Here is a 27,977-nt window from a genome sequence, read left to right as displayed (position 1 = left end):
GGAGGGGGGCTTAGGAGCGGGGGACACATGTATGCCTATGGCTGATTTGTGCTGATACATGGCAGAGGCCATCATAGTACTGTAATTAGCCTCCAATGAAATAAATAAATGAAAAAGATAAGAATTTAACCATTAGATCCCAACATGCCTTTTAAGCATCACATTCTCACAAAATATATTCCATTTTCAAAGGCCACGGTGTTCAAGATTAATTTTGAGGTAAAAAACTAAGATAAGCAATTTGTGTTTTCTAAAGGTCAAATCTTCATTTACAATAGGTAAAAGACTTTGTTTAATTCACATAAAAAATTGCAAACAACTTTTGAGTAGTCCTGATCATTGAGAGTATGGTTCCATAACAGTAAGGAACAGATCTCAGCGGTGTAACACAATAAAAATTTATTTATGCCTCACACTGCAAGATCAGCAAGAGGACTATGCTCACTGTAGTCCTCAGGGAACCGGGCTGGGATGCTCCACCCTAACACATTTCCTCAATCAATGAGACAGAAAGAGAGGCTGTGGCATCTGACACACGGCCTCAAAGCTTCTGCCCAGAACTGACATACGCCACACTCGTTCTTATTCCTTTGACCAAAGCTAGTTAAAGGTAGCTTCAAGAGTCAGAGAGGTATACCCCTAGCATGGGACCCAAGGTGGGTGTGGAATGGGGGTGGGCGGTAGCAATCTGAAAATAAATGGCACACAGCACAATGACTATCAAAATCTAACAGGTAATTTTTCACAGCTGAGACAGAATATCTTCCTTAACTGGAACAATTTCCACAAAGGACTGAGTATTTACTATGAGTCAGACACACACAGGGGTCTTACAAGCATTGTCTCCAATCCCCAACACCATCAGCAGAAGAGACATTACTGGTATTGAATGAAGTAGCGGGCTCCAAGAGACTAAACCAATTGCTCAAAGTTACACAACTAGTTAAGTGGTGAAAGTGTAACGTGAACCCAGATTAGCCTAATTCTAAAGCTTGCCTCATTACTCTATAAAATTGATAACCTTATGTTCCTGGTGGAGTTTAAGGTTACACTTCTAATTCAAACTAAAATGGCAGCATGGATGATCAGAAATTACCAATACAGATATAACTAGTGGAAAAGAGATACCAATCCCCAAAACGTCATTTCCAAGACATTACTGAGGGGCGGGTGGGGGGGTGGTGCACAGGGAAGAAGTGCCTGGAATACAACTGCATTAACTCATACAAATTAATATGTCTAAGAAAAATCAAAGAAGAAGGAGCCTCCTTTATCTGACATAAGTGAAAAGCAGTAATTCATATTCCCTTTAGAAGAGCTCAATTAACTGGTGAATTCTGTCGTCTACGTCTTGACAGTTTTGAACACAGTTTATATCCTCTTTATCAAAGAAACGAGAAGAACCAAAGACTATACACTCCAAAAACTGAAAAATTTTCATGGTTTTGGCCTGCAAGGGCAGGTTTTTTTTTTTTTAAGTATTAAGATTAACTTTAAAAAATTTTTAAAAGAAGGAACAAAAGGTAAACTGTACAACAGGTATGCACGATATCAAATTAAATTTGAGATGAATGACAGTTAATTGTTAGATAATCTTTTCCAATGAAATGAAAGAAGAAAGGTGTTATCACATGGTGGCAACCCAAGCCAGTCTGTCTTCACAAGACAATCTAGCCTGTTTGGTGTTTGAAAATACAGTATTTGATGTAACAGCACTTCAAGTCTGTCACAAACAACACAAAAACTCAACATAAACATCCGAAATCCTCAAACAAAAGCTCTATTCCCAATGCTCTGCTGTCAACGAAAGGTACTAAGCCTAGAGTGTCAGCCTGAATCAAGCCTGAACAGAACCTATGGACTGCCAATAGGCTATTCGGTTCCTTTCCTACATCTGGAGTATTACAAAGGCCCAACAAGGAGGCAGACATGATTAACACCAGCTCCTCTAAACACAACTCAGGATGCCTCACTTAAAAAGCCTGCGGTAATACAACTGTCAAATACTTTTTTTTTCAACTGAATGTTGCTTATCATATTCTCCCCAAATCTTTCACGTTACAGAAGGCTGATGCTTCGTGGTTTTTTTTTTTATTTCTGTACACTACTATAATTTACCTGCAGAATATATTTTCTGCATGAGAAAATCTGGATAAATATCCCATATTTTATATATATTTAAAATAGTATTAAATTGTTTTTAAATATCATTAGAGAGGCAGAAAAACAGACTCGTGTGTGTGAGTGCATTTTGCCTTCGAAGAGTTGTGACAAATACAGGAAAACATTTTAAAGCATAAATACCTGGAGGACGTCTTTGTCCTCTATTTGGATCTGAAGTTTAGCTCCATATTTGATAGGGTTGCCTAATTTTTTAAGCCTCAGTTTCCTCATTGGTAAGTCAGGGCTACAAATAATACCTCCTCAAGCTCTTCTGAGGAAAACGATGCACATGAAGCGTTTAACCCAGTGCCTGGGACACAGCAAGGTCTCAGTAAATATTAGCTGCTTTAGCTGCTACTACCTTGGTTATCCAGATCAAATTTTCAGCAAATGTCTTTTTCCTTTTTTGTTCAATTGCCTATTCTCTCATTTGGTACCAAACACATATAACCTTTTATTTTTTGCTAGTATGTGTCTATAAGGAACACAAATTACCACATGCTTCCCACATATGCTGAAGAACTGTCCCACAGAAATTCTTGTGCTCTGACTAATGAATGATAGTCATAAGATTGAAGTTGCAACAGTTACAATAACAAGTTAACATTTATTCTCCAATTATTATCTATCAAGTCATTCAATAATCAAAGCCTTATTATCAATCCTATCTTAACACAGAAAAGAACTGAGGCAAAGGGAAGATATATAATTTGTCTAGGTTCACACAGTAAGTGATGTCAAATCTAAAGAAACAGACTGCAATTCCTTCATTCCTAATCCCCTAAATGAGCCAGACATTTACAAAGGTCTTATAAGCTATCTGAAAGAGTTTAGAACTTTACTCTGAAGTCAAGACACTCATTGAATGGCTTTGAAGTGGAAGCATGGGACTGGAATGCTCTCTGGTTATAGCTGGGAGATGAACTGGACAAGAGAGACAGTATTCATGTGCAGACCTGCTGCGGCACCAGGGCGACAAAGGCCTGGATGATGGAGCAGAGCACCAGCAGTGCACACAGAGGGAGCAGGGATTCAAGATATACTGAGGAGGTGAAATAGATAATTCTCTGTGATTAAATATTCGTGTGATCCAAAAGGTGAAATTTGAGATGATGGCCAAATTTCTACCTGGGGCCAAATGCATTAGTGACATTTCCATTCCCAAAAACAAACACTTGAAGAAAAATACAGTTAGATGGAGCAGGGGTTTAGAAAAGGGTTGAGGCAAAGACATAAATTCAACTTTGGAAACATTTATTTTGAGGGGCAGTGAACAACCAGGGAAGCAGTTTACTATATGGACCTGAAACTCAAGAGAAATCTGAGCTACAGAGCCAGATTAGGGGGCTTATCAGTATAGAAATGGTCATCAAAGCCATAGAAATATGTAATATTACTCACAGAGTATATAAAAAGTAAGAAAAGCTGAGGTCCTGGAAAAGAACAGTGAATATATAAATGCTTCAGGGAATACACAGTTTCAAAAGAGAAGAGTGAAAAGGAGATGAAGGAGTGACTGAAGAGTAGGCAAAGTATAAAGGGAAGATGATTTCAGGGAAACCAAGGACAAAGGTGTTTTAAGAGACCAGAAGTGGACAGCAACGCCCTAAGGTGGTGACGGATCTTACGGGCTAAGAACACCAAGGTTTGGTTACAGGTGTCTTTGATGATCACAGTGAGATCTATTTCAGAGGCAAAATGCCATGGAAATGAGATTACAGTGGCACTTGATAAGACCAAACAGCAAATGCAGACAACCAATCTGAGAAATCTGGCTGGAAAGAAGAACAAAAAAGTAAGGTACTAAAGGAAAGGGTTCTTTCCCCCGCTCCTTCATTCTTCCCTCCCTTACTTTCTTTCTAACATGTAAACACAGTTCTAAGCGTTCCAACTTCTGAGATTTTGCTGATGCTATCAACTATATTTGCATTACTGTCATCACCAACCTTTTGATCTCTTGTCTTTAAATTCTACTACTCTTTCAAGTTTTATTAATCTTCCAAGATGCTACTCATTAGGGAAACATTCGCTACATTTCCTAGTTAAAACTAATCAGTAGGCTTTGGTAATTATAAGAATCTGCTATAGTCTGGATGTTTTTATCCCCAACCCCCTGCCAACCAAATTCATATGTTAGAATCCTAACCTCCTAGGTGACGGCATTAGGAGGTGGGGCCTTTGGGAAGTGATTAGGTTGTAAGGGCAGAGCCCTCATGAATGGGATTAGTGTACTTAGGAAAGGGGCCCCAGGGAGAGAAAACTCAGCAAGAGGGCACCATCTATGCACCAGGAAGCAAGCCCTCACCAGATACCCGGTCTGCTGGTGCCGTGGTCTCGAACTTTTCAGCCTTCAGAACTCTTTGGGAAATAAATTTCTGTTGTTTACAAGTTACCTGATTTGTGAATTCTGTTAAAGTAGCTTGAACAGATTAACCCATTTACACATAAATTGCTTTAATATGGCACATGGAGTGTCCCAACATAGTGGCATGAACAAAGTGCAACGCACAGGAAGGGCACCGTGATCAGTTTCAACAGGGAAGTGGAGCCAATGTTTCCCTAATGAGCAGCGTCTTGGAAGATTAACAAAGCTTGAAAGATTAACAGAGTTTATAGCACTGCACATAGTAAATGCTGCTGCTGCTGCTGCTAAGTCGCTTCAGTCGTGTACGACTCTGTGCGACCCCATAGATGGCAGCCCACCAGGCTCCCCCATCCCTGGGATTCTCGAGGCAAGAACACTGGAGTGGGTTGCCATTTCCTTCTCCAATGCATGAAAGTGAAAAGTGAAAGTGAAGTCGCTCAGTTGTGTCCGACTCTTGGCGACCCCATGGACTGCAGCCCACCAGGCTCCTCCGTCCGTGGGATTTTCCAGGCAAGAGTACTAGAGTGGGGTGCCATTGCGTTCTCCAGCACATAGTAAATACTCAATAATAAATATTTTCTGAATGAAAAAAAAAAATTAACCACTAACTATGCTATCACTATAGCAGATAGAAAAATGAAAGAGAAAGAGGAACATGGCAGAACTGAGAACTCGGTGCCAATCCAAACTCCCAATGCATGGCCTGTGGTGATGAGGTGAGCTGCGTGATGAAAAAGGGATTTGCCTCTCACCCCTCACTTCCTGGTGAGGCACCACAGTGTAGAACGGAGCATCCCAAAAGGTGTGCCCGCCACACACGACTGAACAGTGCGACTAGGTCCTAATCCCCTCCCAACTTGGGCCTCACATCGCGGGGATGCCAGGGCAACCTTCGAGGTGCCCCGGGCGTCAGGCTGCATTGTCTCCAGCTGTAAGCGGCCTCAGTCATTTACCCCCACAATGCTGGAAAGACACACACTACCATTTTATATGTATGGCATGATGTCACAAAGATTGGGAAGTATTGGTCAAGTCAGCTTGACCAAGAAATGAAGAGAACAGGCTCTGAGGTTACAGAGATCCCAACTCAAACCTAAGCTCTGTTTGCTTCCAGGTGTACAGTCCCTGGCAAGTCACTTAACCTCTCAAAGTCTGTTTCCTCATGTGTAAAGTGGAGGAATTATCAGTAGCTACCCTAGTAGGAGAGAATTAACCCAATTCTGTTTACAAAGCACTTAGTGCAGTGCCTAGTACATAGGAAGCACTCAGGGAATATTAGCCAGCTATTCCTATCTCTTTTTTCATCAGAGTCTCACTATTCACAGATTTCTCCAACTGCAATAAAGGGACAGACTGGCTCTGAAACAATGAGAGACACAGGCTAGTACGGTGGGGTTTATTTGTTTATATTTTTGGCCAATGCACTCAGCTTCAGCTCAGTTCAGTTCAGTCGCTCAGTCGTGTCCGACTCTTTGTGACCCCATGAACTGCAGCATGCCAGGCCTCCCTGTCCATCACCAACTCCCGGATTTACCCAAACCCATGTCCATTGAGTCAGTGATGCCATCCAGCCATCTCATCCTCTGTCGTCCCTTTCTCCTCCTGTCCTCAATCTTTCCCAGCATTAGGATCTTTTCCAGTGAGTCAGCTCTTTGCATGAGATGCCCAAAGTATTGGAGTTTCAGCTTCAACATCAGTCCTTCCAATGAACACCCAGGACTGATCTCCTTTAGGATGGACTGGTTGGATCTCCTTGCAGTCCAAGGGACTCTCAAGAGTCTTCTCCAACACCACACTTCAAAAGCATCAATTCTTCAGCGCTCAGCTTTCTTCACAGTCCAACTCTCACATCCATACATGACTACTGGAAAAACCATAGCCTTGACTAGATGGACCTTTGTTGACAAAGTAATGTCTCTGCTTTTGAATATGCTATCTAGGTTGGTCATAACCTTCCTTCCAAGGAGTAAGCATCTTTTAATTTCATGGCTGCAATCACCATCTGCAGTGATTTTGGAGCCCAGAAAAATAAAGTCAGCCACTGTTTCCACCGTTTCCCCATCTATCTGCCATGAAGTGATGGGACCGGATGCCATGATCTTAGTTTTCTGAATGTTGAGCTTTAAGCCAACTTTTTCACTCTCCTCTTTCACTTTCATGTATAGGACCTTAGTTCCCTGACAAGGGATGGAACCCAGGCCCCTGGCTGTGAACCTGCCAAGTTCTAATCACTAGATTGCCAGAGAATTCTCCAGTATGGTGGATTTTTTTTAAATCACAGGAGCTTGTATGCAATTCCCATGTAAAATTCTTAATATGTGACTCCTTCAAAACTGATAACATTTAGATAAATATCTCTTCTTCAGAGTCATCAAAATCATCTCTCTCACTACTGTGTTATTAGCTCTTCCCGTAAAAATTGAAAACTTTTCCCATTTATGCTACATACCCAGAAATCTGACTTCCTGCACTGTATTTCCTACAGAAAAGTATTACAAATGTGTGAGAATATAGACAGGGTCAACTTAGCATACACTAGCATGTAAAAATTGCTTTATGCTCCAAATAGAACTGAGCACTGAAAGCAAGTATGATGTGCCTAAAATGCGGCCTGTTTCGTCCCTCTCACTTTGTAGATGATCCTTTACAGAGACGACCCAACTGACAGGTGAAAAAAAATGGGAAGAAGACACTGGAAAGGAGAGATATGCTGAATCTAAACCAAAGGTTCAACAGCCAAGAACAGGGAATGTAGTTAGATCTGTAGGGTTAGAAATGGGGCAAGAGGTCAAGATCCAGGGCAGATCTGGACATTTTTAACCAGTAAAAACAGTTAAGTCCAAAGGAATTACGATTTGGAAAGAATTTTCAGACAAAACAGAACTTATACAAGGTACATGTAATCTGCCTAATATCTATTTAATTCATGTATGGAACAAGAAGAGATAATATTGGACTGCTGGAATGACATTAAGCAGAGCAGAATTAAAACTTGTATTCAGTAAGCTAAAAAAGAGACTTGTGAGGAGATAATGTTTTAGACACACAATAAAATTCTAGTCAATCTCTTTTATGACAACAGCTGTTCAAAACATTCCAATTTCTGCTTCATGTCAGAGTTTCATACTTCAATTGTAGCTTACTATTGCTGTGGCAAATTTGATTTGAAAAATAAGAATGTAAAACCTACATTCTGTAAAGGGTTTCAGACTCATCTTTTGAATTTCTAAGTGCTTCACAGCTTAAAAAAAAAAAAACAACCCCCTTTTACAAATCTCTTTGGAAATCTAGTCTATTTTTTTCCCAACAAAATGAACTTCAATACTATAGAAACAAAATATTACCCTCAAAGGTAATAAACAGATTAAAATTTAAGATGTTTGTGATTTCCTACATGAAATTAATATATCTTAAGTTTAGAAGATTGAATTTAAATGACAGTTGAGTATATTCAGTGAGTTTAAGCCTGGAAATACACCACAGAGTTTAAATAATTGAAAAAAAAAAATCCTTTTTTTGTACAAACTGCTCTTTAAATAAAGTGTCAATACATATTTGTTTATGTTTCATAAAGGCAGCAGTGATCGATTCACGATAAAAGATCAGAGATGATTATAAGTATGTACTAACATAGAACACTTTCCTCTTAAGAAATTATTAACAATGTAAAAGGAACTACTAACATAAATTTAACTCCATTGTAAAATACTAGTCATACACACATTTATCACACTAAAAACGACATACTGAATATTTAATGTTAAGCACCATAGTGCAACACTAGTTATTTCCTTGACATTTTGTATTACAACAAAAAAAGCAAAAAACAAACAAAACCAAAAAGAAAAGAAAAAGGATGAGAAGTGGGGAGGGAGGGGAGAAGAGAGGGCGAAAGAGAGAGGCTGAAACACAGAGACAGAAAGCACAGCCATCTGACTACAAAGTAGCTTTTATCCTCCTTTCTGGCTTTAAATCTAGTCACAGGAAAGGAATTTCAAAGATTTCTAATAGCAGCAATCAGAAATATTTATAATTTAAAATAGAAAGATGAATAACCCCATGAGACAGAATTTCTCAACTAGTTAAAACTATTTCATACACAAACCCCAAAATATGCAATAATGACATTTTGAAGGAGTTCCTATCTTCCTTAATTTCTAGGTCTTTCTGTTTAATTTCCCCCTCAAAAAGGCTTTCCATAACAGTGTAGTATTTAAGGGTACATGGGGGAAAAAAAAAAACCCTGAATCTTTGTATTTAACAGTAGAAAAATAACTGACTCTTTGCCACGTTTCTTACATAAATTTCAAAATATTCAGCTGTTTTGAAATAATTTATGGTATTTAAAGTAAACTATGCAAAATTTTACTTCTGCCTCTTTTCCGAACCACTAAAACAAATCACAAAAGTCCTCATTTTCTCACCAGGAAAGTAATGATGGTGTGGCGCATAACCTCTAATTTGCCACTTACTCTAAAGTTCATGATCCTCTGAAATATTAAGTATTGGTATTACTCACTTGAGAGAAAAATACTTTTATGAAATTTTGCAACATATAAAATTAACTGAAAAGAACACTGAATCAGCATATATTCCATGAATTCTTGAACCTCAGTTACTTTGGGACTAGAATCAATAAGCATCAAGATACATGTAAAAGATATAAACTGGCTTCTATCGCAAAAGTATGACTCTGAAGTTTGGCTCTGCTAGGATAAATAAAAAGCCAAAGAAAAACAAATTTTTTAAATAGAAACCAAATCTTGAGGACTTCAACCCACTGAGAAATTCTCAAAGAATGGAAAAGAGGTCAGTGATGATAATAGTGCAGAGACAAAAGACGCTAGTAAATATTTTTTAACTGTGCTCTTTACATTAAAAATTCTCTTATGCAATCACCACTTAAAAGATTACCTTTAATAAAGTAAACTTATCTTAGATTCTCTCTTTTCTCTGTAAAACATTGTAACGTTCACATTGACTGCTGGAAGATAAAAGACCACCACTAAATATGACCACGTATGTCAGCGCACACTAGCTGAGTTACACACATGCCAGAAACCAGCTCTGTTTATCCCCAAATGTGTTTATGTCATTTGTATTTGTTAATGTAATTACGTAACTGACCTACATATTACATAAACCGAAAAGGAAAAAAGTTCTTTTTCCATGGAAACTGAGTTTACTGTTTTGGAAAGCTAATACCTTATAAGTATGATTTATACAACAAAAACAACTCAGAACTCCAGCTGGGGAACTCGAACAAAATGCCTTGGTAAATGAGCAGATAATTTGTGGGTGCGAGGTTGAAATGAAGTACTTAACGTACACATGTATGGGTATCTTGGAGATGCTGTTAGTAGAAACAAATCTCACGGTGCTGCCATGAGGACAGCTTACCCTGAATAGCTTCTGTCCCCTCAGCCTGGACATCAGTATGAATACATGCATAGCCGAATTGCCCTAACTGACCCACAGGCCTACAGTGAGACACAGGATTGACCCAGCCAACTTGCTTGTTCCATGGCACTACAATTTTACGGCTGCTGTTTACATATTAGATGACTGACACAACACTGTGCCAGGAAAAACTATTAATAGCATACAGAGCTCCTACAAATCAGCACAAAAAACTAAAAAATAAAGAATGGGAAGAGGGATGCAATCAAAACGACAAACCAATGAAGACACATTCCAGCTCACTAGTCATCAGGGAAATATATAGCAAGGCAGAAATGAGGCATTACCTTTTAGATTATTTGATTGATAAGGTAAACATCATCGACAGGAACTAATACTGGGAATCAACAAGTACTCTTGGAGGGTAAGTAGATCCGTAGAGCCTTGTAGGGCTTACCAGGTGGTGCTAGGGGTAAAGAATCTGCCTAGTAATACAGCAGACAGAAGAGATAAAGGTTCAATCCCTGGGTCAGGAAGATCCCCTGGAGGACAGCATGGCAACCCACTCCAGCATTCTTACCCGGAGAATCCCATAGACAGAGGAGCCTGGCGGGCTACAGTCCATAGGGTTGCAAACAGCAGGACACAACTGAAGTGACTTAGCATGCAGGCAGGCACATAGTGCCTTTTACGACGGACTATCTGGCAAGATTTGTCAAAACTAAATACATACAGCATATCTGACCCAGAGAATACATTTGTAGGTAGCTGCCCAACCTACAGAAACACTAGAACATGCATACAAAGATATTTTTAACAGAATGTTCACAGTTGCACAGTTTGTGACTGGTTGAAAAACTACAATCAGTATAAAATTTAATAGGACTTAAAATACTATGTAAAGGTTTATAAAATTTTTTGCAGCAATTAAAAACAATGAGGTACATCCATAGACAGTGATATACAGAGAGAACCTTAAGATATACTATTAAATAGAAAAATACTGAAGGAAATACGTAATATGTGATCCTATTTTTTAAAAAATAAATAGAGTCATAGATTTGTATTAAAAAAATTCTGGCAGGATATATGCCAAAATGTTAAGATGGTTTCAAATGAAATAAGAAGCAGGAAGAGGTAGTTGGATAAAGGGGGAAGAACTTTCACGTTTTACTATACGCTTTGATGCTATCTGAAGTTTTTGAAAGAACTTAGTAGCGTATTACTTGCACAATTAACACATTCTTTAAAAACAGAGGAGACGTGTTAAGTTTTAGATCAGAAAAGTCTCTCATCAACTCACCTACTGAATAACAGACTCATCATTTTTACCCTACGTAGATAATTTGCAGTTAAAATTGGGATGAAAAAGTAAACTACATATTAAAGTGCTAGAAGAAGTTGATGCTGAGAAGAAAGTTAAGACAGAGAAAAGGAAACCTCATAATCTTTAGGCACCTAAAGTGATTCTATGAAGAACTGTTTTCTATTTCAACTGAGAAAAGGACTTCAGGGTAAGCCTATTCCCTTTTATTAGAGACTGTGGGATATTTGGGGGAAACGTTCTGACCCTACATGCTATGAACCACTAAAACTGGTGTATAAGAGAAGAAGAGAGGGACTTCTCTGGTGGTGTAGTGGATAAGAATCAGCCTGTCAACGCAGGGAACAGGGGTCTGATTCCAGGCCAGGAAGATTCCACATGCTCCGAAGCAATTCAGCCCACGCACCACAGCCACTGAGCCTGAGCGCCTAGAGCTTGTGCTCAGCAACAAGAGAAGTCCCCGCAAAGAGAAGCTGCAACTGAGAGTGGCCCCTGCTCGCTGCAACTACAGAAGGCCCACACACGCCAACAAAGACTCAGGGCAACCAGAAACATTTTTTAAATAATTTTTTTTTAAAGGAGAGGCAGAGGGATTAAATACTCAGATTCTTTTTCAGTTACAGATTTTAAGGGAGATTTTTATCGTTTATTTCTTGATGTGACTTAACAGCGTTGCGACTCAGAATGTGACCCCAGTGCTAGCAGCCCTGGCATCACCTGGGAGCTAAGAAATGCAGGCGCTAACACCCCAGCTCAGATCTGCTGAATCATAATCTGCATTTTTAATAAGATTCCCCAAATGATCTGTATGCACAGTGAAGTTTGAGAACTCCTTTATAGCCGTTGGGGCTTCCCTGATAGCTCAGTTGGTAAAGAATCCGCCCCCAGTGAAGGAGACCTGGGTTCAATCCCTGGGTTGGGACAATCCCCTGGAGAAGGGAAAGGCGACCCACTCCAGTATTCTGGCCTGGAGAATTCCATGGACTGTATAGTCCATGGAGTCGCAAAGAGTCGGACACAACTGAGCAGCTTTCACTTTCACTTACAGCCCTTACAGTTGTGACTTGTGACAGTTTACATTTACATTTGTAACAGTTCATGTCCCTTGAACTCTAACAAGTACGTGCTTCAGAATCAGTAAAAGAAATATTTGATAACAAAACCTTTCTTTCCCATCCTTATAGGTACTATTTCTGCTTTTCCAAATAATAATAAAAAAGCAACAAATTTTTGAGGCCTATATTCTTTCAAGGTGAAAGCCACATTAGTCCAGGTCCCTCTCATTCACACAATTCTTCTAATAATAAAATGTAATAGAAGGCTATAAGAGAGGTAAGCTAAAATCCCAAAGGCAGAGATAATAACTTCAATTAAGTGATGAAAAACTTGAATGATGTTTAAATTGTTGCTGCTGCTGCTAAGTCACTTCAGTCGTGTCCGACTCTGTGCAACCACATAGACAGCAGCCCACCAGGCTTCCCCATCCCTGGGACTCTCCAGGCAAGAACACTGGAGTGGGTTGCCATTTCCTTCTCCAATGCAGGAAAGTGAAAAGTGAAAGTGAAGTCGCTCAGTCGTTTCCGACTCTTCGCGACCCCATGGACTGCAGCCTACCAGGCTCCTCCGTCCATGGGATTTTCCAGGCAAGAGTACTGGAGTGGGGTGCCATTGCCTTCTCCGTTTAAATTGTTAGGTCCCAGGTAATTTCCATAGGATTGGCCAACTGTAATGAATCTCCCTACATGATTCACACCAGTAGAAACACGATTCATACCAGGAGATAACTGCTGGTGATTTTACACAATGAGGTGAGTCTCATCTTTCTTAAGAATCCCGGAAAATATCTTATAATGATCCCCTGCAAGGAAGGCTCATCTAAAATATAAGAATTTGGAATGATCCAATCCAAAAGGCATTTTTTAACACTCAAGGAAGAAACAGAAGTCAAGATAGCAATTATGATTCTGATACTAGAGCTTGATGTTTTTGTGATAGAAGAAATCAGACAAGATAAGCTCAATTGCTCTCCATCATGTAACTCTGAATATCATTCTTCCTCTGAACATGCCTAAGGAGCTCAAAAACCGTAAGAATTACATACTCCATTTCAGTGAACAAATCACTTCAGAAAGCATTTCAGGGCAGCTGGAATTCACAGGTCCTGGACGGTAACAAGCAACTTACCCTCTAAGGCCTGAGGACCCAAGGCTATGTTCTTTTACTCTGCATTTTAGGACGACAGGAACACGACAAACCAGCCAGCGCTCAGTCACCAGCAAGGCCCCACCAGGACAAAGGGGCTCTGTGATTGACAAGAGGATACAAAACAGGGGGAGACCCACTTTTTCCTTCCTCTAGGGAAGACTCTGGCTGAAATTTTAGAACTTAAAAGCTTCTCCCATTTCCACTAGCTCACCTTGCAAGTAAACACCTTCCTGGTTCAGTGACTCAGTCACACATTGAAACAGAATCTGTGCTGAAAATTGATAATGGTAGGAAAATATTGTTTTACTGTGAATTTCAGCTCATGACAGCTGTGATGTCCCAGTAAGCTGTCACTGAACTAGCGTAGCATGAAAAGCAGTCTCCATACATGGATGTGTTATTTGAAGCTGCAAGGATACAGACTGGAATAAATCCATATATTCCCAGTTTTCACTATCTGTGATTCTGTTTTAAGAAACATCTACAACAGATCATGAAAGAGGAAAAATACGATATGATATTATACAAATATTTCAATTTACTTCTATGCCCTGCTACTCATTTCAATAATTTTCTATGTCAAGAGCAGTGATTTTGAAACACCACCCCCAAAATAAACAGAAAATACAGCAAAATTCTTCTTTAAAATATCATCAATATCAATATGTAATCAAATATAATCTATGAAATATATACCCAAAATATAATCAGGTTGGGATGTGAGAATTTATATTTTCAAAGACTGTAAATATAATTTCCATTCAAACTAAAATGAAATGTATTAGCAGTGGACTTCATAGATATTTAAAGTGCATTCTGGTGATCACTTTAAATATTCTGGTGATGTATGACGTTTTATTTTGATAAGTAGTAATGCATCAGACTTACACTTGAGAATATACTCACTAAAAGCCGAAACATTTCAGGCAAATAAATTTATTTCCATTCTCCAATTTTGTTTTCCTCCAATCAATAAGCATGTTTGTTATTATACCTCTGCATATATTTCTGAAATCAGTCTTCACTGGCAATCTTATAAGACTTTTTAAAAACTGTACTCTTCCAGTGTTCAGTTCAGTTTTGTTCAGTCGCTCAGTCGTGTCCAACTCTTTGTGACCCCATGAATCACAGCACACCAGGCCTCCCTGTCCATCACCAACTCCCAGAGTTCACTCAAACTCACGTCCACCGAGTCAGTGATGCCATCCAGCCATTTCATCCTCTGTCGTCCCCTTCTCCTCCTGCCCCCAATTCCTCCCAGGATCAGGGTCTTTTCCAATGAGTCAACTCTTCGCATGAGGCGGCCAAAATATTGGATTTCAGCTTCAGCATCAGTCCCTCCAATGAACACCCAGGACTGATCCCCAGATGTTACTACCAAGTAAAAGTGCTTTGGACAGCAAGGAGATCAAACCAGTCAATCCTAAAGGAAACCCTGAATACTCATTGGAAGGACTGGCACTGAAGCTGAAGCTCCAATATTTTGGTCACCTGATGCAAACAGCCGACTCATTAGAAAAGACACTATCTGGGATGGATTGAGGGCAGAAGGAGAAGATGGCATCAGTAGATGAGATGGCTGGATGGCATCACCGATGCAGTGGAGATAAACCTGGGCAAACTCTGGGAGATGGTGAGGGACAGGGAGGCCTGGCATGCCATAGTTCATGGGGTTGCAAAGAGTTGGACACAACTGAGCGACTGAATAACAACCAAGTAGAAAAACACCCAAACTCATAAGTACCAAAGGCAAATTTCAGCCTTATTAGGACAGTGTTGTAATAATGAGCTCATACATGTCTGCGGCTTCCACTGTAGCTTCCTCATTGCTACCTGTCTAATTCTAAAGGGTCTCAGAACTAAGAATATGCATATTTTAAACTGCAGTTCTGACAATTCTGGAAAGAGAGGTGGTAAGCTTTGCAGTGCACGGGTCCGTCATCCTCCATGGGAGCACTCCTCCCTAAGGTACACCTTAGAACAAGACATGTCTCCTGATGCTCTCTCTCAGTACATGCCTATGTGCCCACAAAAGCAGTAACATCCCTGAGAGGTGACACCCGGAGGAAAGCAATGCTTTTCACACGAGAAACACCATGCCACTGTGCAACAAAGATCTATTTCCAAGTCAGATTTTTTCAAATAATAGCTTAATTGATAAAATTAGCATACAACTCACTATTCAAAGGGTATCATTCAATGAGTTATTAATATATGCACAGAATTGTGTCGCCATTATCATAATTACTTTTAGAATATTTTTAGCACCATAAAAAGGAAATACCAATTAGGAGTCATTCCCCATAAGTCCCCTAGCCACAGGCAACACAAATCTACTTTCTATCTCTCTGGATTTGCCTATTCTGGACATTTCCTATTGATGGAATTATACAATATATAATCTTTATAGTTCAGAATTAAATAATAAATATAGCTAACATCTACTGAGAGTTTACAGTGTGGCAGTCATTTAATACTCCCAGTAAGCCCATGAGGTAAGCATTGTTATTATCACCACTTTAAGATGAAAAACCTGAGGCCCAGAGAGGCTGAGCAACTGATCCATGATCACAAAGAACTTAGATGGACTGGGGGTCTGAACTGACACCGTCTGGCTCCAGAGTTCATGCGTTTAACCAACGCTGCTATCCTAGAGTACCCCTTCATTAGCTCGAGGAAAACTCCAGTAGAAAATACTGGAAACAAAGAGCCAGGCATGAAGACAACAGTGAATTGCAGCGCTCCTTATAACTGGTAAAACAAGCAGGTAAAACTTAATCGCTTCCAATCTGAGTGCTTGTATCAGCAAAGTCCAGTCTAAGAACTTTCTATGATCAGTAAGAAATGTCATTTGTACTCATGAAAATAAAGTTGCAACAAGTTTTTGAAAGGCAACTGACCACTTCTGACCTGATTGTGTCCCATTAAGTCCTTACTTTAGTACCTGCATTTTCAGTTCACACCATTTCTCCATTTGCTATTACCGCTTGCCTTCTAACAAAGTCAATAAACATTTATGTATGTTAAAATTTTTTGAGCAGTTTCTTTATCTAGGCATGGGTATCTCAGAGGCTAACAGGCAAAAAGTGAAAATAGACTTGCCACAACTTTCATCCACAGATGGAGGCCATTCACTGAAGAGGGAGAATAATTTTCTCCTCCCAAAAATAAAGTCAGATAACAGTCATAAGCTTTGCATTCTCAGAGGAAGTGATTCACAACGTTTATGAACCCATGTTTTCTATTTGCTTTGAAGAAAGCAACATTCTCCATACTGTCTCTGTTCATAAGACAGGTTTTGTATTTTTTGCTAAGCTGACTGGTTTTATTTTCCAATTAGTTAGTACCTTGTTTCACCTGAATGTATCTTTTGAGGAACACTGGTTTCACAAGTCCATGTCGACTCACTAACTAATTTATCTTTCAGGAATGACAATGAATTCAGGAAGCCATAAAAAGCACTAGATTTTTCTATTTCCTATTATTTCTATCTATCAGTCCTCTTTCACTTAAACTGTGTGAAGCCTTCAAACAGAGCTTCAGTTTCCTCCTGGTTGGTTGTTTATCGTGATATCTCTCAGATAAGTCGGTTTCACAATCTAGCCATGTATGTAGACATTTTGGACTGGATCCTATACCACTTCTCTTTTTTTCCCATTCCCCAATGTGCCAATCTCTCTTGCTTGGCAATCTTCTTTTATCCACGTAAGCTTTCTCATAATCTAGTTTCTCTTGATGGGCTTCGCAGGTGCTTATGGTAAAGAATCCGCCTACCAATGCAGGAGATATAAGAGGCGTGGGTTTGATCCCTGGGTCGGGAAGATCCCTTGGAGGAGGGCATGGCAAACCACTCCAGTATTCTTTCCTGGAGAATCCCATGGACAGAGGAGCCTGGTGGGGTTACTGTCGATGGGGTCGCAAAACGTCAGACATGACTGAAGCGACTGAGCATGTACACACCATCTCTCTTACCTCAATAGATAAATAAAGAAGGAAAACAAAAGAAAAACCCTTAATCCTATAACAATTTTTCCCAGCTTTCTCCTCTCAAACTCATTCTGCTTCGACACCTCACATTTTTTACGTTTTTTTTTTTTTTTTTTGGTTGTGCAATGCAGCTTGTGGAATCTTAAGTTCTCTAACGAGGGATTGACCTCAGGGCCTCAGAAGTTAGAGCTTGGAGTCCTAACCACTGGACTGCCATTTTCTTTTCTTTATTTGAAAAATGTTTCCCAACTGTATTGAGAAATAATTGACAGATATCATCGTATTTAAAAGTATATAACATGGCACATTTATTTCTCAATCTATTATTTCAACTCAACTACAGAAATTTCTCAACAGGTCACCACTGAAATTTCTCAACCAGGTTGCTAGAGGAAAACGAACACATCTTTAACCTTTACCTTACTGGATATATCTACAGCATTAACAGTAAATATAGTTTCATTCCTCAAATTCTCTATTTTAATTAACTATCTTCCCTAAGTTTAAAAACAACAAACACTTCTCAACTCTATTTTTACTAAAATAACAATTACTGTGCTAGGTGCTCACATGTATTAGTCCAGCAGTCTTTCACACTGTAGCAGTTATCCATTATTGGGGCAAAACAGCTTTTAAAATAAATGAAATAAACTAGAATGGAAACTATACAAACGTTTACATGTAGTAAGGTTATATATTATTCTGGCAAATTTATGTGTGTGTATGCACAGTCCCAATTTAAAATACAGTTCTTGTTTGAGTGACATCCAAAAAAGTTGGAAAGACATTGTTTTTTATGTAATGGCCACAATCCTACCTATGAGGTCCATATAACAATTTACACTTTTTAATAATGAAAAGGTGAGGTATACAGAAATTGTATAATTTGTCCAAAGTCAAACTGCTTGTATGACAATCAAGAATAGCCTCTGTTTATCTCATGAACTCCAAATAAATGATATCTGTATTTCCCTATGTGAACGTCTTAAAAGCAACTCAATCTCAGTGTTTACAAAAGTTGTATGTAATTTCCACACATTTTCTAAAATGCTCACTTTTCAGTGTTTTGCTCTTCCTCCTGTTTTAGATAAACTTACTCTTCATCAGGTCATGACCATAACCTTCAATGATGCCCTCACCATTTCTCTGCTGAATAACTGCCTTGGTGTCTTCCCATTATCTGGTACTATGCCCCCTCAAAACCCTAATTCACTCTCACTCAGCATCAATGATGCCCTCACCATTTCTCTGCTGAATAACTGCCTTGGTGTCTTCCTATTATCTGGTACTATGCCCCCTCAAAACCCTAATTCACTCTCACTCAGCATTGCTGGAACTGATCTCCTTGAAATAAAAATCTAATTATTTAAGACAAGTTCCCCGAAACCTGAAAGAAACTCTTAAACTCCAAATGCCATATATAATTTTCTAGATTGGATTTTTGTGTCATTTTAAATAATAATTTAAAAATACAGAAACTTACTGATATTTAAAGGGTTTTTCAAAAATCAGTAAACGGCCGAAAGACCCAAATCAAAAGTTTTTACTAGTTGTTATTTCAAAGATATTAAGTTTATGTAAACAGATTCAAGGACAATCAGAAACATCTTTCACTCAAGAACTGTAGGTTGTCCAATCAATAAATAGTGTTGCTTTCTAAAAAAAAAAAAAAATCTACATCCATATGTTGAGACTAATGAAATATTACAGTTTATTAATGTTGGCCTTCACAGAGTAGGCCTCCACAAATTCATGGAATAGCAGTCATCAAAACTGTTCCTAAATATGTATAAAACACAACCACAATAAACTTTAATTTGCACTGGTTTTTAACTAAAAATCCAATGTTTATAGCAGATTAACATATGTCTGCTGTGAATCAGTCATATATAGTCTGTAGATTATCTGCTATGACAACAAGTCAATCTACATGTTTAAACAAATTGTTGGATTTGTTACTGCCTTTGCATAGGCGGAAAGAATTTCTAGCTAGGTACTCACTAAGATGGGATCAAAGTTGTCATAATATGCTTTATGATACAATTTTAAATTAAAGAAAAATGAAATTGGATTACTTCATTTTAAAAAAATATTAATGTTTTTAATACACAGATCACTATTGTTGACAATAAAACAGGTAAAATAACGTTTAAAAGTTGTGAGCAGGATTAAGCATAGTAGTTTTGTTGCACTGTCCGTCTTATTGTTGATTTTCTCCTTTGTTTCTCAAAACAAGAAAGAGCGAGTGGTTCAAAAGAAACTCTTTATTTTCTCCACACTGACTGTTGGGAAGATCCTAAGCAAGCCTGAATCAATAATTATGATAAACCCTTTTACTTGAAAAAAAAATACATTTCTTTAACCACAAATACACTCTTGGAAGCAAAGAAATACCTTAAAGAGATGCATTTGACAAAACAGTCTTTGACAAAACAGTCTATCAAGTTTTCAAGTACGACTTCTTTTTTTTTTTTTTCGAGTACGACTTGTGCTTGGTCTGAATTGATAATGACAGACATGCTCTCAGGCAAAGTTATGACAATAACATACAAAATAATATAATGCTTAAACAAAAAAGGCACAGTCGTTATGAATAATGCCCACTGGAACCGTATAGCGAGGCTTTTTCTTTCAAAACACTCTTTAAAATATTGTACGCTGATTCATATCAACTGACAGCTGGATGGCCAACTGGCTAAGAACTGGAACAAGACTAGAACTTTCTGTTCACATAGTACCTTCCCTCCACCCACACCTGTGAAATGCTCCCAGAATTTCATTTGAATGTAAGCTTTATTTCTGGGGTACCAATTAAAAATCAAGACCACCATGTATGATGGGGTTTTTAAAGTGTCTTTAATACTAACTTCTCATTTTGGTATTAAATTCTTATTTAAATGCTTCCTTCTCTGCAATCACCCTCTGTGTTTTTTCATCCTTCTAACTTTATTGAGGCTTTCAATGGCTAAATCAAAGATCTTTCTTGGTAAAGGTCACATTGTGCTTGAAAATATATGGGTTATTTTCAAATACCTTTTGATATTGATTTCTAACATAATTTCACAGTGACAAGAGAACAGACTCTGTATGACTTCAATACCTTTAGACCATGAAATTTTTATACCTTGTTTTATGTCCCTGGATATGTTCCAGTGTCTCCTAGTTTATAGTCTATGGGAACTTGAATAGAATTTGTAGCCTACTGTTGTGTGAAAGCTGTATAAATCTTAATTATGTTTAATTGATTCAGTGTTTTTCAGGCTTACTATATCCTTCGACCTTTCTGTATATTCATTCTATTAATTTTTGAGAGTTTGATATTGAAACTCCAACTAAAAATCTTAATTTATCTACTTAAAAAAATAACTGTAATATATAGTGGAAATGTATGTAACTCTTCTGTATTTTCCAAGTTTCCTGTAAATATGATATCATACTTTTATAATTAAAAAAAAATAAAAAAGATAAAAAGAGATCATCATGTATGGGATAACGTGAAAAGACCTATACCTATAAAATAACTAAGAGCTACGCAAAAGTGATATTTTCACTACGTATTTTAATAACCATGGTTTCAATACTATGAACACTCTGTTGTTTTTTAAGTAAATTCACTTTGTAACTATCACATCCTATGTCACTTTAAGAAAACACTTATGGAACTACTTCCTAAGTTCTTTCTTTAAAAAAACATAAAATTGGCAAATTTTCTCTGTATTGAAATGGGGTCTCATTTCCCTTTTTCCCATTTATGGGTTAGGATAAAAACACAAGTTGACTCATTTCTAACACAAAATGTTTCCCTTATCCTCTTCTTAGTAAAGGTTACCATAAATGGAATCATAGGGACAATATTATTTGATATTAACTGATCTAATTTTATGCAATTAGAATTAAAGTAATTGTTAATAAATGGAATAAATAAGTCCTAAGATATCTGTATTTATAATAAAGCTGAATTTCAAAAACAAAATATTCTAATACAATTGGACTTGCTAACTACTAACTTGTTTGTACATTCCAAACACATGCTAGAGTTCAGACAAACATATAATACTGTTTTCTTTGGTTGCAGTACATTATAAATGGTTTTATTTTACCATTTACCAAATTTCTTTTGTTGAGTTATTCAAACTAACTTCTGCCAAGAACACTAGGAATTTGGTGATAGTGCTCCTTTTTGGAGAAAAACAACCCCTTTCCTCAGAAAATGGAAAATGTTTATCTTGGCACTAAAACCTTGTATTGAGCCTTCTGGAAAGTATTTTAAATTGTTGTTTTTAACCTAGACTTTGTGACTGAAACAGGAAAAGGTTCCGTAGCTCTGCACCAAAATACATATTTATAGGCTTGATTTTCCTTCTACACCAAAAATACTAGTTTGATGGCAGCAGTTTTCAAAGTACAATATCCTAGGACCCTGACTAACATTGGGCCCTATCAGTATATTCAACGCAATTTTTTTTTAACCTCAAAGACTTCTGATGACTAAGAAATGTTAAATGTTGATCAAACATGCTGTCTTAAAGTGCCATATTGGGAAGGACTGTTTCACTTAACAACCTGGGTTTGGTAGGAATTCTCACAAACAAAAAAAACTTTACTTGATATTGTACTTTCCTCCTATGCATGCCAAGAAAAGATACGTTTCTAAGTTTTTATCTTTTTTTTTAACATCTCTCCCACTAGGTATCTTCAGATTAGACAGAGGATAAAGATAAACTACATGAACTTGTAACACTGTCCTAATAATGCATCTAAATACAATTAAGGTTTTAGAAACTGATAAAATGAAAGTCATTGTTCTCAACTCCCATACCACACCCCGAAATTACCAAAATATAAGAAAGCGACTATAGGAGTTGTAAAGTATATATGAAAGTATGTTAAAAATAGTCGGTCATATGATTTCACAAATGCCCCCAGGTAGCTGCAATGATTTCTCAGCCACTAATAACCGACATAAAATACCATGCACTCCATTATGAATAAGTCCTCCCCACCTTAAAAACTTCATCCATTTTTTTTCCTTCTAATAGCCTGTCCGTCCTTTACACGAAAAATTAAAGCAACATCATCATTTTATATTTGCATATAACATTTTTATAATGTCAAAGGAAGTTAAAATTATATCACCATGCTTATCAAATATTTATTAGAACGTTCTAATAGGAAATTAGTTGTTTAAACATTCTGCTATGGTTGAACTGTCTTATTTAGGTTAAACAAAAAAGATATCTATCAAATACATCTCACTAAAATCCATAACTGTCTTTGTCAATCATTGTAAATTTTAATTTTAAAAGACTTGTACTTCCTGCTGTGATTGAATTCTGCCTAGATCATGAAAAATTAAGAAAGAAGTCTATTCAAATGAGTGTAATAAGAGTGAAACAAACAGGAATTACTGGTATTACTTCAAATGAAAGAGTGGAATCTTCCTAATCAAAAATCTTACTTCCATACTGTTTATGCAACAATGACAGACACCATATTTATTGGCATTACAATTTTGAGCCATTCTAACACTCCCCCACATTCCTGAGAGTCTCAGTGTCAATGAAAAATACAACTTTGACATCACAAACTAACTTAATGTTTTACAGACGGTGATTTGTGTGATAGGTTACCTTTGCAAAAGACTGAGATCAAGCCTTACCATCACTTTTCTCTCATTTAAATTTGAAATGTTGATTGTTTTATAAAGAGAGTGATGAGTATTTAAAATGAGGGCCAAAAAAGCAAAATTTCACTTATCAAGATCTAAGGACTATTAATTTATATATTCAGCTTTCCAAGATGAACTTATAAGCATAATCTGAAAAAAATCACATCTTCCTTCCCTCTCTTTCTCTCTTCACTAAGAAGCAGTGACTTATCTCTGACCACTCCAGAAAACAAAACAAATCAAACAAAAATTCATGTCATTTGTGGGGAATAATAATTTAGAAAACATATTAGTTATACAGATGATTTTAAACTTGCCAAGGAAGAATATTTTTTCTATTAAAGTAAATAGATAGAACATACCTGAAAAAGAACATGTACATGGCAGCTGTGATGCAGAACAAAAGGACCTATAAAAAGGAGATAATACATTACTTGCAAGAGAACACTGACATCATTTGTGTGTCTTATCAAAGCAAAATACCCACTATTAAACCTTATACCTGAAACAATGGAAAGGTGTACAAAACCAGTCATATACATATCACATTCCCTACCTTTCAAAAAGTTATATCAAGGCATAAATGAGTCTGTATATTTACACATATACAAATAAATAAAACTGCATACATTATACAATATATATGTGTGTGTATATACACATATTTAGATATATAACAATATACATACATGTGTGCATGTATATAGATTCAGTAGAGGGTAACAGGGTTCAAAAAAGAATAGCCAATTGTTAAAATTATATCTAAGAATTCCTGAAGAAGCAAGTAACCCAAGAACAAAGACAATGGCTTTTATATCGTGAAGTCAGCAGAAAAATTATAAAGCTATTTTAACTTTAATCATAAAGCTATTATTAACTATTATATCAAGATAACCAGATTTTAAAATATAAAACACAGCCCAGTTGACAACCAATTATAATCAATAAGAAAGCCCCCTAAAAATATAATCCTCCTGTATGGGATATAGACTACCTACTAAAAAAAAAAAAATTCCTCTAAAATCAAGCAACAGAACACACAATGAATCTGGATTAAAGAAGCTCCCTTAAAACACATCTCACTAAGCACAATACACTAAGACGTATATGAAAAGAATCCCAACCCAAGTCCTGACCAAAAGCTTAGTTATGCCAAGAAAGTGGATCTCCATAAAATTGTTTTAAATCAATAAAACAGATGTTATAAAATATGTTCCAATGTCAATAACAGTGTAAATTAAACACAAAAATTAGTGTTCTCACATCACAGACAAATGACAAGTGAATAATCATCAACTATTGTTAAAAACTGATCACAAGGAACCACAAAAACACTTTTACAAAATAGTGTTCAGCTATTCCCAACACAAATTGCAGTTGACCTAAGGAAAGTGTAAAAAATTTTGCTATTACAAATCAAGCTTGATAAATTTGCCACCTTGGCTTAAGATACGCATTATAAACACAAACTGAATGACTTAGAGATATAAGCCTACCAAGCCAAAAGAGGATGGGCATCATATTTCAAAGTTATAGTAATCAAAATGGTATGGTATTGGCATAAAAAAAGAAAAGAGAATGATACAGAATAAAAGGGCCCAGAAATAAACCCATGCATACATGGTCAATTGATTTATGATAAAGAAGCCAAGAATACACAATGGGGATACAACAGTCTCTTCAATAAGTGGTATTGCAAAATAGGATAGACACATGCAAAAGAATGAAGCTGGACCACTATCTAAAATCACACACAAAATTAACTGAAAATAGATTACAGATTTGAATGTAAGGCCTGAAACATAAAACTCCCAGAAGAAAACATAGTTGGCAAGCTCCTAGACATAGGTCATGGTGATTTTTAAAAATCTGACACCAAAAGCAATAAAAGCAAAAATAAAGTGAGACAGTAAACTAAAAAGTTCTGAAAAACAAAGGTTCAGTTCAGTTCAGTCGCTCAGTTGTGTCCGACTCTTTGCAACCCTGTGAACTGCAGCACGCCAGGCCTCCCTGTCCATCACCAACTCCCAGAGTTCACCCAAACTCATGTCCATCAAGTCGGTGATGCCATCCATCCATCTCATCCTCTGTCGTCCCCTTCTCCTCCTGCCCCCAGTCCCTCCCAGCATCAGAGCCTTTTCCAATGAGTCAACTCTTCACATGAGGTGGCCAAAGTACTGAGCTTCAGCTTTAGCATCATTCTTTCCAAAGAACACCCAGGGCTAATCTCCTTCAGAATGGACTGGTTGGATCTCCTTGCAGTCCAAGGGACTCTCAGGAGTCTTCTCCAACACCACAGTTCAAAAGCATCAATTCTTCGGTGCTCAGCCTTCTTCACAGTCCAACTCTCACATCCATACATGACCACAGGAAAAACCATAGCCTTGACTAGATGGACCTTTGTTGGCAAAGTAATGTCTCTGCTTTTCAATATGCTATCTAGGTTGATCATAACCTTCCTTCCAAGGAGTAAGCATCTTTTAATTTCATGGCTGCAGTCACCATCTGCAGTGATTTTGGAGCCCAAAAAAATAAAATCTGCCACTGTTTCCACTGTTTCCCCATCTATTTCCCATGAAGTGATGGGACCAGATGCCCTGATCTTTGTTTTCTGAATGTTGAGCTTTAAGCCAACTTTTTCACTCTCCACTTTCACTTTCATCAAGAGGCTTTTTAGTTCCTCTTCACTTTCTGCCATAAGGGTGGTATCATCTGCATATCTGAGGTTATTGATAATTACAAATGACATAATTGATAAAGGACTAAAGTCCAAAATATAAAAAGAACTCCTACAACTCAATATCAAAAGAACAAATAATCCAATTTTTAAATAGTCAGAAGATTAAATTTTTCCAAAGAAGACAAATAAATGGCCTACAAGTATATGAAAATATGCTCAACATTAGGCAAATACAAATCAAAACCATAATACAATATCATCATGGCTATCATCAAAAAGACTAGAAATAACAAGTGTTGATGAGGAAATTAAGAAAAGGGAATCCCTGTGTACTGTTGGCAGGAAAGCAAATTGGTGCAATCACTATGGAAAACAGCATGGAGGCACTTCAAAAAAGTAAAAATAAAACTGCCATATGGTCCAGCAATTCCACATCCGAATATTTACCCAAAGAAAATGAAAACACTAACTGGAAAAGACATACGTGAAGCACTATTTACAACAGCCAAGATATGGAAACAACTGTCCATCAATAGATGAATGGATGAGTAAACCGTGGTATACACAGACACACACGCACACACACAGGTGGGGGGATACTATTCAGCCATAAAAAAGAATGAAATCTTGCCAATTGCAACAATTGGAAGGACCACGAGGGCACCGTGCGTTAAGTGAAATAAGTAGGTCAGAGAAAGACAAATTCATATGATCTCTTTCATGTGCAATGTGAAGGAGGAGGAAAAAGGGAGAAAGAAGAAAGAAGAAGGAAGAAAGAGAGTGAGAAATTTGAGCTCACAGCTACCGAGAACAGATAGGTTACAGGATGCAGGAGAGTGGTGGGAGAAATGGGGCAGCTGCATTTTTTTTTTTTTTTTTAGTTTAAATTAATTTTTTAAAAGGATGTGTGTGTTAATCACTTAGTCATGTCTGACTCTTTGTGACCCCATGTACTTCAGCCCTCCAGACCCCTCTGTCCATGGGATACTCCAGGCAAGAATACTGGAGTGGATTGCTATCTCCTTCTCCAGGGGATCTTCCTGACCCAGGGATCAAACCCAGGTCCCCTGCACTGCAGGCAGATTCTTTACCATCTGAGCCAAAGGGAAGTCCATCCTTTTAAAAGGATGGGTGTCAATTACTACAGAACACTTTTATTAATTTCTTGTAAAGTAATATATGAAATCTTTCATTATATATACTTCCCTGGTGGCTCAAACGGTAAAGCATCTGTCTACAATGAGGGAGACCTGGGTTCAAGCCCTGGGTTGGGAAGATCCCTGGAGAAGGAAATGGCAATCCACTCCAGTACTATTGCCTGGAAAATCCCATGGACAGAGGACCCTGGTAGGCTACAGTGTATGGGGTCGCAAAGAGTCGGACATGACTGAGTGACTTCACTTTCACTTTCATTATAAAGTATATCAAATCTAATAAACATGCACACACTCTTCTCTCCTATCTTCTTCTTTTCCTCTCCCAATCTCTCTTGTCTTTAAAAATACCTTATCCATGATGCATAAGGTTCATGTCACTGTTTTTGAAAATCTGACAAAGCATAAAGAATAATTTTCAGTTACTGCTTAATCAATTATAAATTCCAAGTGAGTTTGTTTACTGGCAATAATTTCCTAGCCAATGATCCAGATCAAGAAACTCAATTTTTATTTCCCTTTCCTTGAATCCCCTTGGGGCAATGCCAATCTTCCCAAATGCTCAGTATTTCATTCTTTCCCTGCACAAGTCATTATCCCCCTCACAAACTTCATTCACAAACCACGCTGGAAGTCCTTCCTAAGTTCTCTATCTTCTCCAAAGAAAATTTCCAAAAGTCTCCCTCAAAATGTTTATATGCTCCATCCTCATATGCTTAGACCTATCTGTGCTCACATGAAACTAACAATTATCTTCATGAATAATACATTTGAAACTGGGAAAGAATATAATGTTTAAGAACTCAAGCTCTGGAATAAGGCAAATAAAGGTTTGAATCTAGTTCTGTGTGACTTTTGACGCTTTCTAATGAGGTGGAAGAACTTAGAGCCTATTACACAGAGTGAAGTAAGTCAGAAAGAGGAAGAGAAAGATCATATATTAATGTATATATATGGAATCTAGATGGCAAGAATACACAGAAGAACTGTACAAAAAAGATCTTCATGGCCCAGATAATCACGATGGTGTG

The 27,977-nt window shown here is 37.5% G+C and overlaps 1 protein-coding gene across 1 annotated transcript in view; it reads right to left on the bottom strand.

Moving 5' to 3' along the window:
* Positions 1-27,977, bottom strand: part of TMEM135 (transmembrane protein 135) — a gene marked incomplete at its 5' end in the record, with an annotated part of 241,078 nt that overhangs the window by 49,876 nt on the left and 163,225 nt on the right. The window contains one exon of the mRNA XM_010847209.1: positions 23,475-23,521. Within this exon, the coding sequence (XP_010845511.1) occupies positions 23,475-23,521 (47 nt within the window). The remainder of the gene's footprint in view (positions 1-23,474; positions 23,522-27,977) is intronic.

Source organism: Bison bison, unplaced genomic scaffold (genome assembly GCF_000754665.1).
Source record: "Bison bison bison isolate TAMUID 2011002044 unplaced genomic scaffold, Bison_UMD1.0 scf7180017864245, whole genome shotgun sequence".
NCBI classification, from domain to species: Eukaryota; Metazoa; Chordata; class Mammalia; order Artiodactyla; family Bovidae; genus Bison; species Bison bison.
Note: the sequence above shows the minus strand (reverse complement) of the source record. Positions and strands in the feature narration are given on the sequence as shown.